Source organism: Trichoplusia ni, unplaced genomic scaffold, assembly GCF_003590095.1.
Source record: "Trichoplusia ni isolate ovarian cell line Hi5 unplaced genomic scaffold, tn1 tig00003647, whole genome shotgun sequence".
NCBI lineage: Eukaryota > Metazoa > Arthropoda > Insecta > Lepidoptera > Noctuidae > Trichoplusia > Trichoplusia ni.
Genome location: NW_020800433.1, coordinates 35,305 through 51,378, shown reverse-complemented (window position 1 = coordinate 51,378; position 16,074 = coordinate 35,305). Strand labels below are relative to the sequence as shown.

At 37.3% G+C, this 16,074-nt stretch overlaps 1 protein-coding gene across 3 annotated transcripts; it reads right to left on the bottom strand.

The window, feature by feature from the left end:
- Nucleotides 1-125: 125 nt before the first annotated feature.
- On the bottom strand, nucleotides 126-16,048 carry LOC113508007 (sodium-coupled monocarboxylate transporter 2). Of its 3 annotated transcripts, none has more exons than XM_026890948.1 (14): nucleotides 15,460-16,048; nucleotides 14,601-15,062; nucleotides 9,590-9,882; nucleotides 9,347-9,512; nucleotides 8,695-8,806; nucleotides 4,699-4,766; nucleotides 4,215-4,369; nucleotides 3,647-3,890; nucleotides 3,130-3,245; nucleotides 2,390-2,489; nucleotides 2,114-2,284; nucleotides 1,799-1,953; nucleotides 1,330-1,528; nucleotides 126-1,168 (listed from the first exon to the last, which is right to left on the bottom strand). In XM_026890948.1, exons 2-14 carry the CDS (start codon nucleotides 14,667-14,669, stop codon nucleotides 884-886), a joined length of 2,133 nt encoding a protein of 710 aa, XP_026746749.1. In that variant the 5' UTR covers nucleotides 14,670-15,062; nucleotides 15,460-16,048; the 3' UTR covers nucleotides 126-883. The 3 variants fall into 3 exon arrangements, with proteins under 3 accessions (XP_026746749.1, XP_026746748.1, XP_026746750.1); XM_026890947.1 differs by having other exon boundaries at nucleotides 14,601-15,056; XM_026890949.1 differs by having other exon boundaries at nucleotides 14,601-14,986.
- Between the last annotated feature and the right edge of the window lie 26 nt (nucleotides 16,049-16,074).

Genomic DNA, 16,074 nt, shown 5'->3' with positions numbered 1-16,074 from the left:
AAATATTGTGATTCGTACATTGTTAGGAAATGACTTGATTGTAAAGGGTATTCAATGTTGGAATACTTAAGAGCTTTTACTAGCTACGCATTTGATATGACGATATTATGTAATAAGTGTGTACTTATATTGAAAACTCCATTCAATTATTCCAACGTGTACCTAAAGTAAAGATTGTCATATTAAAAGATAAGTGACAATTTGTCAAGGGAGCCTTGTTTGATATAATAAAAAATATTTAAAGTCAGTTGTTTTTTTTTACATGTACTGTGGGACCTACCACTCTAGAATAAATATAATTTACTAATTTTCTAATGCGCAATCCAATTTAAGATTTTAGTGTGTGTCAGTCATACCATGCCACCACCTTGAAATGTACACATTACGAATATTTAAACTGAGCCTGGTTTTAATTTTTTCAGAGTATGTCATTTAAATCAAGTTTTAATGAGTAAAGTCGTTAATTGTGCCCAATAGTGATACGGATAATGACTTCGATAAAAACAAATAATATTAAACATGTAGGTAAGGTAAGTCATTTTTTAAATACAGCTATGTCAAGAGCCAGTGCATAACGCTTTCCAACTATTGTATCACTATTTGCCCGCAATAGTGTAAAAACTCTTGATTGCGTTAATTGCGTAAAATTACTTATCGTATCGTGTTAACTAGACGATTTATTGTAATTAGATAAAAGCCATTAGCTGGTTTCATACTCCGGCCACCTAAAATTATGCCCGTATTCAATCTGATTATTCGATATACTTAATCGGTAGCGATATCTAAATATATGTATAATACTAATCGTTTGAAAGGTACTAGATGTTGTTCTTATGTCTACCTACAAAATTTCTATCTACTTTAATCTAAGTACTTCAAGGATTTAACATGTGGATGTTTCCGGCAAGTGACTTTCGGAAGTAAGTTCAAGTTTAATACTGTTGGATCGGTTGTGGTCATCCGGTGGGGGTTTTTCGGGGTCGAGGCCGAGGGCGAAGTTATCATAGCCCCGAGTAAGGGTGGGAGCGTCGCTGTAGAAGACGCCTCCAGCCATCTCCGACAGTCTACGCCGACGCCGTGTATCTTTGTCGTCTGCCATGCTCGGGGGACGCACGCTTGAACTGCGACGACGCTCAGAACCAAGACGAGTGGGGATTCTTAAAGCTCGCTAGTGTAAAGTAAACGGTTTATCAGTAGGAATAAGATCTTTCATTTAGTATCTATTTTTATTAATTTTCAAACTGTCATATTTTTCAATTTATCATATCAATTTTAAAACAGCGTCATAAAAATAAGGTTCATTATTTAGTCTAAAGGAATATACTCTACCTTAAATCTCTTCGGCAGTGAATTAAGTAGTGTGATGATCGGTGGCGATATAAGGTCTATAGGTACGTTAGCTGGGTCAGTGACGCCAGTTAAAACCGACACTATCAGGCCTGCCACTAAAGTTGCAGCGCAACCCAGGCCGGAATACCATAGATAGGATACGCGGAACAACCAAAATACTGCATCGTCGTGGTTTTCACTGAAACAGAGAAAATTTAAATCAATTTGGGTTTTAAATAATATGGCAGTTGGCAACTACTTGTTGCTGGACTGTCCAGTATCGGCAAGTTTACTATGTATGTACATCGTCAAACTTAAAATTCTAGAGAGAGTTGAAGGCTTCTCTCGAAGACAAAAACAAACTCACTGGGTGCCTTGATAAATGTAGAAAGATAGCAATAGATGTATCGGCTACCGGCATTTGGAAATCGTTAAGGTCTATCAGCCTTTTAAGAAAGACTGGACTTACGAGAGGTTCATGGTCATGTGCGTGGTCATGTTGTAGGGGGCCACACAACCGTCTGTGGAGGCAGGCAGGCGCGGCATCGGGAGCTGTGCCAACTGCGCTCCTCCTCCCGCCGCCACCACCAACACTAGGCCAAATACACCGCCAGCCACTGCTCCCTGCGTGTTGCGAAAATAATAAAATAGGTACCTACTGGATAAAAACCATCATGTGTTGGTCTAATCCAAGTTCTGAAGAATCCGGTAGAGAAATACATTATTGAATTAATATGTACTCGTACTTAAATACTTCTTCACGCACTAAAAATAAAATAAGAACCTTAGCATTAGCCCATGGGAAGAACATGCCGAGTGAAAATAATCCTAGCGCCACACCGCCTGCCATCCCGTTGAAGGAAAGCGCTAGTTGAAGCACGGGGCCAAGTCGTTCTACAGCGAAAACAAGGCCGAAGGAAACCATCCCGCAAGCCAGGCATACCCACCGAGCAATCTACAAAAAAAAATAACAATATATTATATTCCAACCTGTTTGATTGTAATAAATTATAACGGACACAAGGCCATTGGCCTTGCAATTGCCATTTTGGTAACTTACTGTTGCTCCTTTGTTTTCTGGCATAGTTATCCCCAGAAGCCCCGACGCGAGATCTTGACATAGTATGGCTGCCAGAGAATTTAATGCTGATGCTACGGTGCTGAAATAATTTACAGATTATATTGAGAACATACGTTGTAATATAGAGAAGAGCTGATTAAATGATGTACCAAGGAACCAGGGATGAGGACTAGAAACTTAGACGTAATTATATTTTTTTGTTTTGCGTCGATTTGATATTGATTTACGTAAACAAAACATAAATTCCTTTTTCAATCATGCTGCGATAATCTCACGCTTGGATCATCCTCACCATAGTTACCTACCTACTATAAAAATAAATCCTTTTATTATTAAGTTCCCATGAAAATGTAGTTAGAATATTCGAACACATTGAATTTGATATCTGTGCAGCTGTTTTGTTCATAGCGGGAATGTATCCATCAAATAAATTAGGATTTCAGTTTACAAATGATTCCCTCAAATTGAAACCGGTATTCCAACTGGACTTTTCTAGTTACATCCCAATTCTGGTTCATCATCGCCATTTGCGTCAGTTTGCAGGATGCTTTCATGTGTAGCAGTGTCGATTCTCGATAAGCTCAGCTAGCCAGCGCATCAAATGCGCCGTTTTTAAACTCGGACATTAGGTACTTTCAATGTTGAACAGAAAGTGTGTGGACATTAGGTACTTTCAATGTTGAACAGAAAGTGTGTGTAGTGAATTTGGCATTGTTTACCCGAGACTCGCAGCGAAAATTCCTGCGACAAAAAACCCCGGTATTCCTCTCGATCCACCCAGCTGCTTCACCACGAACAGGGGAAGAAGTCGGTCGGAAGCGTTGATCACGCCGGCCTGAGGTAATAGTTTATATTTATTTATTTAATTTTATAGAATCAATTATCAATTAATTTAATTTTATAGAAGACTTTAGGTAGCTATAGGTATGTATGTACTTCCAGGGTTCGTACGGTTTGTCCCCACCAGTACGGGCCCGAGAAGCGCTTGGGTGCTTTAGTTCATAGGACTCATAGGACTAAGGAAGTTCATGATCATTCAGATCAAATTCAGTCGCAATTGTATCTCTGTTCTGTATCTTTTTAATCATTTTACTACCGGGGCAGAGGTTTCTTTAGATATTTCGAAACAAAGTATAAACAGAATGCATCTATTTAGTCATGAACAAGGGACCGTGTTTTGTAATGCGTAACGTCTACGTGTCCGAGAAGGAATATGTTAACCAGCTACGTGTTTACCTGAATTGGATCACAGTTTGAGTAGTGTACGGCAAGAACAGCGCCGGTGATGAAATTCACCGAGTAAATTGCGATCAGTCCGAAGGCCGACACCCATAACGCCACTCTGACTTGCGCGATTCTTTCCACTGATAGGTATTTTTGGACAGACGCCTGGTTAGCGCAGAACATGCTCGCCCAGTACATGGTGCCACCGATGACCACAGACCAAAAGGAGTGCCGCACTGTGGGATCCGGGTTCATGCTAGAATGACAAGAATAAATAAAAACAAGGGTACCAATTACATTGTCCACTAATAAGAGCTGAACTTCAAATAATATTGTTGCGGTTTTTCTTTATTGGACCAAATCGTGACCCTTTTTTTGTTTTTCTTGGTTTCTTTAAAATTTAATGGGTTAGGACCCATAGATATTACGTAGAATCTGTATTTAAACAACAGAACCGGGTTTAAACTTTATTATTACTTAGTTTTGTGGTACTACTGACTTAGATGTATAACGGCATGTTGTAATCTATTAGAGGAAAAGCTATTGCAGCTTTGGCTTGGCAAATAAAGGTAGTAATTACTCGAAAAAGTGCAGTCTATCTGTACGCCAGGCGTGCTCCCACACCACGTCGAAGCCTCCCACTTGTGATGACGACATGGCTAGAACTGCCGCCAGTGACCCGACGAGCACCGCAGATTGAAACGAGTCCGTCATTATGACAGCTTTCATTCCTCCCTGCACAATCAAACAATACTTTTACTAAAAGATAACACTAAGGTATCCATACCGTACGTATCTAGGTATGGATGTGTAAATGTTACTTGGATGTTACCTGTAATAGAACATCAATGTTTCCTTTTATTTTTGTGCATTTGTCACAGGATCATGGGGTTTAATATAATTTCAGATCAGAGATTCAGAGAAACATGTATTTTGATTCACCTTAATTTTTGGAAGGAATCGAACCCGTAGCTCGCCGTTTCTAGGAGCTGCCTCTTTTCGGATGAACGTGAAGGGTCATCCTTCCGTTTAAGGTTTATATATTTTTTATTTAAATTACTAACCTGCGTTGCGTAGAATATGCATACGATGTATACTAAGGAAACAGCGAGATAGGTGTTTAGTCCGGTTACTGAAAAAAATAAAGAAACTTATTAAGTACTAAGGCGAATTAGCCAGTGTCTATATAGTTGGGTAAATCAATAGTTGAAAGAATAACTAAAACTAATAAACTCAGTCCGATCATTTAACTGTAGCAGTAAAATATAGGTATGTAGCCCACATTACTTCAATAACTGCTTGTTGTAATTTTAGTTATATAACTGCCATAATTTAGTTACGTCGTGAAGGTTCGGGCTTTTGTCAATAATAACTGACCTAGCGATGGATTGCTCGCCGACTTTGATCGCATAACTTAACTCGTGACTGTAGCTTCGACCAAAGTTCCCAGAGAAAATTGCAAATACGCAATGCTACAGCGGCTGTGTTAGTTTTGCAAGATAACCTAATGATACAAATAAACGTTTCCTACTTAAAACAATATCGTTAACGTCACTGAAACTGTTGTCTTCCTAAAAGTTTCTTTTTTACAAAAGTGTCATCAGTAGTACCTATTACGAATGATTTAGTTATTTGAATAATGTAATGACTCAATAAAACGTTTGACACCAATAGCCAAAATTGCTTCTATGGCTCATTATATGTCATTATATATTCCATACTTGACTTCATGGTGGAGTTACATAATTTATGCAGTATCATAATTTGTGCCGGCACTCTGAAGTGCATAGTGACATCGGTGCACCTTAGTTGGCACGGTTCTATTCAAACCGACGACCGATGCATCAGCCGATATAGACAAAGCAATAAAATAACGATGAATTTACCAACACATGTGTTTGTTGAATATCTGATCGTTTTGCAATGTTGTATATAAAAGTTAACACGGAATATTTATTGCTTATGTTTTTTTATAGCCAGAGTCTAACTTCTTTTAATGCTTATTATAATAGCAGCAATCTCTCAGCAGGAATTTAAAGATTGCTCTTTACATCTAAATACGTTGTGTTTGTTTGTAAAGGTAAAAAAACATGGAGTTATTTTTGTGTAAACAGTTAATTGTTGTACTTTATCAATTAATTGGATTTCGTGACAAAAGCAAGGCAATCGTGTCTAAATATTAGGTCACCAGAAGTACGACCAGTGGTGTAGTGAAAGGTTTTTTACCAATATTTTACGAACCTTGCTGATAATTTACGTCTATAATAATACATCTGGTAAAATCCCTGATAAATAAATAATTGGTCGAATCTGAATAAGGCTACTGAATAACGAACGTCAGTAGATACTTACATACTTGCTTACTTGCCCTGGTTTGATCTATTTGCTTTTTTGATTCTCCATTGCGACAGAACACAAAAGGTGCTTTAGTCGCACTGAAACAATGGGGAGTAGTGCTGGACATATGCATAAGTACCTAATGGGTAAAATCACCGCTTTGCTACAACGTTCCCTTTTTCAGGGTACGCAGTATTACGCATCTTATGTGTTATTTTAATGATATGTATATGATATACTTGCGGCTTCGGCATTAAAAACTAGCGACTACATGCGACTTCCATTTCAAGAGAATATGGGTTTGCTGAATTCTTAATGGACAAACTATCAGAGTCCTTTTGATGGGATTGGGGCGAAAAGGATTTGCTGACAACCGTGGTTCCAAATTGATTTAAGCTAGCTCTATGTTAGCCTACTATACATTTAGACATAATCTTCTGGCATACAATATTAAACGAGTACGAGTGCAAAACGCAACAATATAACCTTGTTGGTAATATTGTTCCGTTTTTACTTCTCAGCTAAGTTTCTCTAAGTCGTGGATAGTACTAACACATACATTTAACACATATATTTTTATAGATAATTACATTCAATTAAAGCCAATTATTGCTACTTTCACATAATCACTGTAATATCTTGTAAGATTTCTAAATCAACAACTAATTAAAATGAGGTAATTATGCAGCTATGCATGTTACCATCATTCACGAGCCTTTTAATCGGCCTCATGGTATGGCAAATGCCTCTCTTTTTTGGTTTACCGCCGTTGCTAAAGGATCGTTAGCTAACCTGTGGTTGTTTATACCATTCGCACTTTGGTATCTCAGCGATATCCAAATATAATTTAAACATAGAAGCTATTTTTATACGTAGGTAGGTATGTAGACACTTTCACTGCAGAACTAAATATTGCCTGTTTGTATATTATTTATGTTTAATTATCTATTTATTTACATATGGTTACCAAAATGCGTTTTTTTATTGAACCTAGACACTTTAGGACTATGTTTATATCCGGTAGGTACTTAGGACAACAATAATTAAAAAAACATCGTAGGTAATGGAATTGTAACGTAAATGTATATTTGAATATGGCATTCCTAAACTAGTCTTATCTAGCTTTTAAATATAAATTAGTATTATACCAGTGTGGAGAAGGACCAAATAACTTGTTGAAGATGATGATTCTTAGATTGACTATTAACATTAGGTGCAATATACTTGTAATGAGATGAATAAAGATCTCCTAGTAGAGTGGCTGGATTTTTTTTTCGAATAAAATTATAAATAAAAAAAATAGGGTTTTTTTTACACAGCTATTTTACTTATTCGCAGGTTCAAGGATAATACATTATAATATGCAAGTATGCAGGCGCCGAGCGTGTTTAGAGACGTGATGTAACAAATACTATCGCTGGTTGCACGCCATTCGAATTTTAATTCTAATGTTGATTTTCGGCAGTATTGCATACTTTGTAGTACCACTCTATAAATATTAAGTAGGCACAGTTGCCGAATCGATAATCGTACATCACTAGTGATCGTTATTACTAAATAAATAATCGGTTTATTACGAGTCAAGAGCTTGCATGTTTTACGTCGCTGAATAAGTTATTTTATGCATTTTCAAGGGCCTTCATGTTCTCGATAATAAACCGACACTTCATTAGTCGATACAGTAATTAAATTCTAACCGTTTTATGACGGCTGTCTGCAAATTCTATTTGATCTTCATACCAATACTTTTGCGTAAGCTTCGATTTAAAATCCCTCCTCCTTGTTGCGCAAAAGTCATTTTCCTAATAACTACTTTTAATATACACTCCCTCCCTTCAAGTTTTCTGTGGTAGTCCACGTTATCAAAAGCCATGAGCCAATTTAAACAGTTTTGTTTAGGAGTCGGTTATCATACAAAGTCGATAGAATGACGCATAAAATGAACGCATCGACATTGAATACTGTTTGGATATGACAGGAGCACTCCGCATACCTGACCCCTATGTGGTTAGTTGGTTACAGAGTTAAATTATTGCAAAATTTCTATTGACATTGACTGTTTCGATGCAAATGAAATCGAAAGCATCACTTTCAAAACATTGCGCCGTTTTATTCAGTTAGAATCGCTAGAAACATTTTATTATATATGTGCTTATAATAAGACCGTTCAAGGTCTAGACTTTCTGTCATATTTTTTTTTGAAAACTGGACAATCCTGACCTATTAATGACCTTTGAAGAATAAAGTATAAATTATTTTAATAAGTATGTTGTATTAAGTTTAGTATTTTATCGCTACGCGCCTGTGAGTGTTTTGCGGTCATAATCTTGAGCCATCGACAAATGCACACATTTAATACCTACATGTATACGTAAGAATGTATACATTAAGTATATGCATACGTATATGTGTACATAATGTACACATTTAATAAATGTATATAAGATTTTTCATGTCCAAATCCATTTCCAAGCTTTCTTCAGACATTTTAACAGAGTCCTTCATTCGGTAGGATCTCCATCGTGGCGCTACAATGGTGACATTAATAATGTCACGATCGTAGGTTGCTGTGTATTTAATGCTGTTTTAGTGAAAAATAGCCTAAAATTATGCTGCACTCAGTAGTAATTGTTACATAGTCAACAAACTTATCAGTTAAATTAAATACGAATCGAGAATTCTATTGAACAGGTGTAATTATAAGTGTGGTAATGTATAGTTACCATCGGAGAGCGCAAGCGCAGGCGCATACACCGCGACGGCCGTGTACAGTATCATCTGCATCAAGTACAATGCACTGGCATACACGCGGATTGACTTGCAGAACCGTACTTCCTGTAAATAAAGCATGAATTACTAGATCATAGATATAAGACATATGATTACATTTTATTGAACATGTCAAGAAGTAATTGTAACAAAATTGATGAAGCGCAGCGCAGTGTTATAAAACATAAGGACTCATCATCATTCGCAGCTTTTCTCCTCCCACTGCGAGGCACAGACTTCCCTTTTCTCGTGCCAGTTTCTAGGGTACTGTGCCAGCCTCATCCAGACTCGACCCGAGGCCTTTACTATATCATCGACCCGTCTTGCTCCCGGACGACCAACAAATAACATAATTTTTGACATAAACACCTACTTATTTCAATTAAAAAATAAGTAAAAAGTGTATTTAGTAAATGCCAATTCTATCACAAATTGTTAATTTGTTCCAGAGATTCATGTCTGACCCGCAAAGTTATCTGTCACACCTTTAATGACTGCCAATCACTTTGGTTCTAATTGTTTATATTCCTCATAATAAAGCGCATCAATACAAGGCTACGATTCAACTTAGGTTTTGTTTGAATATTCATTGCAGAATTAACATACCAAATACTCGTAACACGACGTCAATCGTAGTCTCATGAAAACTGGCAGATAGAGGTGGCTCGCAATGGGCACGACCAGCACAAACGCGACGCAAATCATCCAGAACTGTGCGCCAGCCATGTACATCTCTGCGGGATTTCCTAATAACTCTATAGCTGTGATGAAACTGTAAGCAATTAAATAATCTTTAGTCTCGACTAAACGGTATTTCATTAATGTGATATTGATGGCAGTCTGTCTGACCTTGCGGCGAGGCTCAGGGCCATGGGGAATGTGCCCATAGCGGAGCCACCCAGAAGGAAGTCGTCACCAGTGGTCTGCTTTTCCCCGAAGTATCCGTAAAACACGCCGATCAAGCAGGATATTATGAGCATGGCTGCCAGCACGCTGTAGTCCTCCCAGTGGAATAGAACCTCTGCCACAGTTTCATTTTGAGATGCAATTAAATCTAATTTCCTACTTTTCGTTATGTTTGGCGATGCTGACGCGGCTGATATTAAACTTGAACTCCAGCATAATAGTGTAAGAGCAATAGCCTGAAACACATAAAAGGGTTAGAATCGATGAGATTACGATTTGAAGGATACTAGGAATATTTTTTTTCAATATAAAAGGCATGATTGTGTTTAAAATAAAATGTAAGAATGTACTTGTCATTAAAGTTTACGCATACTTGTTGTTTCATGACGTTTATGTCTGAGCATTGGCATAACGATGTGGTAAAATTTATGGCATGTGCATCATTGCATGATGTTACTGAAGTCAAATTAATCTTCCATACGTTCATCTAAACAAGTCATAACATTACAACAGTAGGTACTCGGAGTGAAAGGCTTCTGGCCCAGCAGTTACCAGCACCACAATATCCTAATTTCTTCGACTTGACATACATTTATAGTTTGCGTGGGTCGACGTGAACTTGGATAACATTTTGTGTTTTCTTATTTAGGTATTTATATTAAGTATATGGGCGCTTTTTAACTCGTGTCTTTTTTATCATTAAAAAAAATATTGCTAGGCGTCATGATGCTACTGCTCATCTGAGATCAATACAGCCGGCTATTTCTGGAATTTCGACCTTTGCCGATTTTTTGTAGTAGGATCGTTATCTAACTAATTACAGAGGCAAAGTAAATTTGCATTCACCACTAATTATGCAACATGTAAGTAATACTTGCGTGTGTGTGGCTATACCATACTAAACAAGTGTCTAACACAAAAATAATATAAGTATACGCTAAATAACACAATAATGTTAAATTTACGAAATTCTAAGAAGTTAAGATTCTTAATTACTGTGATTCAATAATATGTTTTGCAGTTATGAAACAAGATATTCAATTCGCTGTTTTGTTACGTATTATCTTTAGTTCGTTATGACTCTTGCATCTTACACAAAAAGCCGGGCATCCATTCTTAATTACCTAGCCCCAAATTTTTAACCTTTATTTCTCATTTGCTATAGAATATCTGAGTGTATGTTTTATGGGTAATTACTTAATCGTTGTGTGGGCCGATACCGACGGCGGCTGACGGTCCACAACAAATAATGCCAGTTCCTTCAGTATTTTTTTAATTAAGAACACAACAGTTTCAATTGTCTTCTAAATTGTTAAAAATTGCCGTAATTAGTCTGCTAATGAAGGATAATGAAAAACTAACAACCAATAAATTGTTTATCTGCGAATACGCTAATAAATTGCACTTATCCTAGGATATGTAATGCCACACCACTTGTTGGAGTCCTATATCAATTTTCTTGTTTTGCAATTTAGCTTGTGTATCACCAAAGCAGCTTTGGTGAACAAATAGAATAACTTCTAATTAAGGAATTTGATAGGGTACGAACATTCAAGTCACATACACAAAGACACCCAGACTCAGATCAGGCGTTTGTGGCACACACACATGTGCCAGCCCGAAACGAGGATCGAACCGGCAAAACGTCGCGCACACTTTGCGAAGTGACCTATACCACTCGGGTATCCGTATAGTCTATTATAGTTATGACGTATTTGCAGCATTTACGGTGGTCGTTCTGATTACCTTGTATTGGTTAACCAATCAAGCAGATTTTTAATTAAGAGGGCCAATACAGTCACTTTCTTTTTAAAAATCGCGTCCCTGGTCATCCTTCGTTATCGTAATGCGCACTTTTCCGTGCAATATCTAACTTAATGTCAGCGGACTATAATATTTCTGCGATATGTAAAATAAATACGTAACATTTTGCCAAATACCAATTCAATAGACTTACTAATGAATATGTATTTATGACTTGAATATTTCTAAATTCTGATATTATAATTATGCATGAGAAGAAAGGATTTCCTTTCATTTGTTTTTTTGTAACATAATTGGCTATTGGTAATAGTAATATACCTACTTACGTCTTTATTAGTCTGTTATGTAGCTGTACTCGTAGATATATGTACTGACCATATTTAGATCTACGTATGCGAAGTTGTGGGAGCCTGCCCATGTCTAGCAGTGGACGTCGATAGGCTGAATTGGTTGATTAAATAATTGGTGCTAAGTTCGTGTTCTTTGAATAGTTTGTGAATCATAAAAGAAAGTGAACTTCCAAATATCTTACATCCGCAGTGAGCTTGCGTGATGTTACGGGAAGAGGCCTATGCCCAGCTCTGGGCACAGCCGTCTATAGATGCTAATATTATTAAAATGAACTGCGCGAAGTTTCTTTTTAAATTAAAATTAATTGAAATTAACTCAGTCCGACAGGCTACATGGATCCAAGAAATCCAAAAAGTCTTTGAGTCTGTAAACGGCAAGAGCATTATAATACTATTACAGCATTATTGGAACAAACGTCCAAATCTTGCAACAGTATCGTATCATTACGATTATGAATTAAATTGAGTACAACTGTACAAGCAACAGTCATATCGCGTCGCCGCCGTCACGCAAGCCAATTTAAGGGCGGAATAAGCCGGTTTAATGCCGCCACCAGCTTCCTCAAAGCGGATAGGACTGGATAGTTCCGGATCTAACGCTTCAATGAATTCGAAGTGAACTGAGGCGGTGGTGGCATATGGCTCATGTCTCATACATTCCATACAATTAAGATAATGATACGTTTTGTTTGTGTTTTGTTATAGAGATCACAAACAAACATTGTTCTCACCAATCTAATATTCTGCTGTAATTCATAATGGCAAGCGAATGCAACGAATCATTGGACTTTAATACTTGTTGGCATTTTAGTAGGCAGGAAACCTTATGCATGGATTGATAAAGCTTATTTTCGAACTGAAAAAGTACCAGTCATACTTTCGTTTTTACTATGCTACTGAAATTAAGGTATCCAAATTTCAGGGGTTTAGTTACTGACTACTTCTGAACTTCATATTAAATTGGGTTGTGTTTGTGAACGTTAGTTAGAAATCGCGTCCGTAACATGGTTCTCAGTTGATTCCGGTTAGATTGGGAGCTAGCGTTGCGGGTGTGCATTATGCTTTCAGGAAAGTTAACTCTTATTTTATGTTCTGGATGTTGATACGTACCGACTTGTTAAAAGACTTATTCCGATTTTTTTACTGGGCAATAGTCATATACAGCAAACACAGATATCGTTCCTCAGGTTAATCCAGGACCTAACTTTGAACTGGATATATTTTTAAGTACATGTGTATGTAGTTTGATGCTGGTATTGTATAAGAACTTATAACATATTTGATGTAACTAAGTAACACTTAAATTTTAAGGCTATCCATATAGCTTAATTGAACTAACAGATTTCTAATGTAAGTTTTGAAATTCTCCGAGATGTTACCTCAGTAATGTTCGTGATGAATTTCAACCTTTCTGCAATTTGGCTTAATAGAGCCTTGGCGTTTTTTATGATCCGAAACACGGTTATTACTGCGAAAAGTTCATAAAAGTAATTGTATTGTTAGCAAATTGTTTGAAACTGTGTCCCTAGATATGTTATGTTTGCGATTATTTAGAATGCGGATGTGTTTGATGATGTGCTACCTAATGCCAATAATTCGAAGATTTTTTTTTTGTTATAATATGAGAGGTGCTTTTTAATAATATCTAATAGTATGTAAATCATTGACAAATATAAAAAATAGGTCATTTAGCTATTTTAGGGAAACGGTGAAATTTCAAGAGTCAGCAACGTTTCGTTACGGTTTTGAATGTATTCGGTGGTTAGCAAATACTTTTTAGCCTATTTGTGCGGAACCCTCAGTGTCGCGAGTCCGACTCGCATTTGTTTCTTTTATATTTCAGTTTTAGGAAGAAGTTAATTCTTTAGAGGTGTATTGTGATGTTGATGTGATGCCCAACATTAACGTACTCTATTTAAAAGAAGAATGAGCATCTCATAATGGTACTGAAATCGTCAAAGTGTCAGCATATAATTTGTGATCACAGCTGTCTGCCTATAGTAACGTTCTAATGTTATTTTGGATTGAAAAAGAACTATCTGCTCACCTGAAAGTATTGCTCTTCGGTATATCACTTATGACGTAACCATTCCACCGCAGGAATGTTTAACGATTCTGTATCCTATAGGTATGTGTGACTACTATTAATTCATTTTTGTTGAGAAATTACATTATTGTAATAGTTAAAGTTACACATTTTTGGTTTCTGATTACATAACAGTTTAGCTATTGGAAGCAAAACAAGACTTTGGGAAGTCAAAGGTTATTTCGTGTGGCGGCTAATTATACAAGGCGGGTTTGAAAGTTTTTATTTAAAACGGCAATCGCATCGCTGAACTTGTCCTTGGTGAAACTTACGAAAGCATGTAATCGTGGAATATTTAATGAACCTAAGTTAAGGACATATTCAATTATTTTAACTTTGAGATGCAGATAGGTCATTAAATTTTTTGATATAAGCCTATACCTGACTTCGGAATTGCTGCATCTATCACAGTCTTACAGTCTCGCTCAAAAATCAGACAAACATAGACAGATACAGGTAGGTACTTGTATAATATTCTGTTCATGTTCAGCTCTTTGTGCATGATTTCCTTATTAGGAGCTGTTAAGTAGCTCGTTACAAAGCTCATTGAGACCTCACAAACACTCTTTAGAAACACCGTAGCTCCACGGAGCGGCATCGGGTTACTCATTAATGCTTACCCGAGCGGTTGTTATTTATTTACACAGGTACGCGTCTCTTTACTATTGGTTGCAACTATAGTAAATCTCCGCCGCTGACAAATGCTGCGCGTATTAGTTCGCACACCTGGTTAACACTAAATTATGACACTCACCTCGCGTCTGCCCGGAATCCTGAGATGGAATCTGCTTAATGTCGTACGTAGCACGTTTAATTCTCTCATAGTTATTTTTGTGTTATCGTCAAATTATTCTACTGTCACTTGTATTATTCGATTTTGTCTCCTGATTTATATCACATTGGAGTGCAAAGACAAGCCACGGCCGCGGGCCTGTCTCGTAGTCGCTGGAACTGTGAGGCTGAGTGTGATGCGTGCCGGATATGTACACCAATCAATTGTGACTAAGACAACGGGCATGGAGCTATACGTTGCACGAGGCGTCACTAGTGAAGCTTTTTCGGATGAGTCTACATCGGGCTCGAAGAATCTTCCTACGACCTCGTTAGTTAATTGTCAATCAAGGGCGCGTCAATCGTGTCCTGAAGCATGAGCGTAATCTTTTATCGAACCCGAGTGAGTTGCCGCAGCCTCGTTATGTGCCGAGCGAAGCTGTAACTTATAGGTATTAGGCGTTTAATAGTTTATTAAACATCGATAAGGATCGATAACTACTTTCAGCACTGAGCGAGTGATTAGCTGTTTTTAGATATCACTCGTTAAAAACGCTGAAAGTTGACATATATTTCAGAGATTATTACTACCGTTAACCTAAGATAAATTTCTAAGAAGTTAAGAAGATAATAAAATATGGAAAATATTGATTTAAAAGGGTAATTAATTATACTGTTAAATTATGCAAACATTATACAATTATGTCCATACGACAATTAGGCAGGGTGGTGATTACTAAAGCTGTTATAGAACACCGTGTCCCAGATAACACAAATGGTAATCGCATGTATAAATGTATAAATCAACCGGTTCGTAGAAATAGGCTCCGATTCTCGCCTACCTTCCTGGTGTTTCCACATTATGGGCCTTGCGGCGGGTCAGGGGTCAATTATTCCCACTTCGCGTAGACACAAACCGTAAACAATGATGCACTGACAGATTGTCACTAAGTGCTTTGATCACACTACAAACTACATCCGCAACGCGGCTCTCTGTCATGAAACATTATATGGAATCGCGCACCTACACAATAAACACTGCGAAACAAGCAAGCGTATCGTATCGGAAACGATTGGTTAGATGAAATCAATCACAAGTAAACCAACACGACTGAGTAATATACTTAAGCGTTTTAATCAACAACGTATTGTTGAACTACCTGCTTACGAGCATTGTTATGAAAATCGATAGCGGGTAATACGAATAATTCTGGTCAGAAGTGCGCCTAATCTATGCATGGCAAGTGAAGCTTCTGCATTGAGTAACACCTATAAACATTCACATTCCTTAATACTCATTTGACTTTCGTGCTACATACAGCCGGCCATCAATGTGGTGCTGCGAGCGGGCCAACCTGCAGTAAATTAACATTTGAACTCGTATGTAACAAATTGCGCTTATTGGGTCAAACAGTAAAAGGAACATTTCGCTACCATCCCACGCTGCCAAGAGTGGC

Coding starts and splice junctions, on each gene's coding strand:
- LOC113508007 (XM_026890948.1), bottom strand. CDS start 14,669: ATGAGAGAATTAAACGTGCTACGTACGACATTAAGCAGATTCCATCTC. Junction 3,246..3,646: donor CAAACTGTGATCCAATTCAG/GTAAACACGTAG, acceptor CTATTACCTCAG/GCCGGCGTGATCAACGCTTC. Junction 1,954..2,113: donor TCCCATGGGCTAATGCTAAG/GTTCTTATTTTA, acceptor CGCAACACGCAG/GGAGCAGTGGCTGGCGGTGT.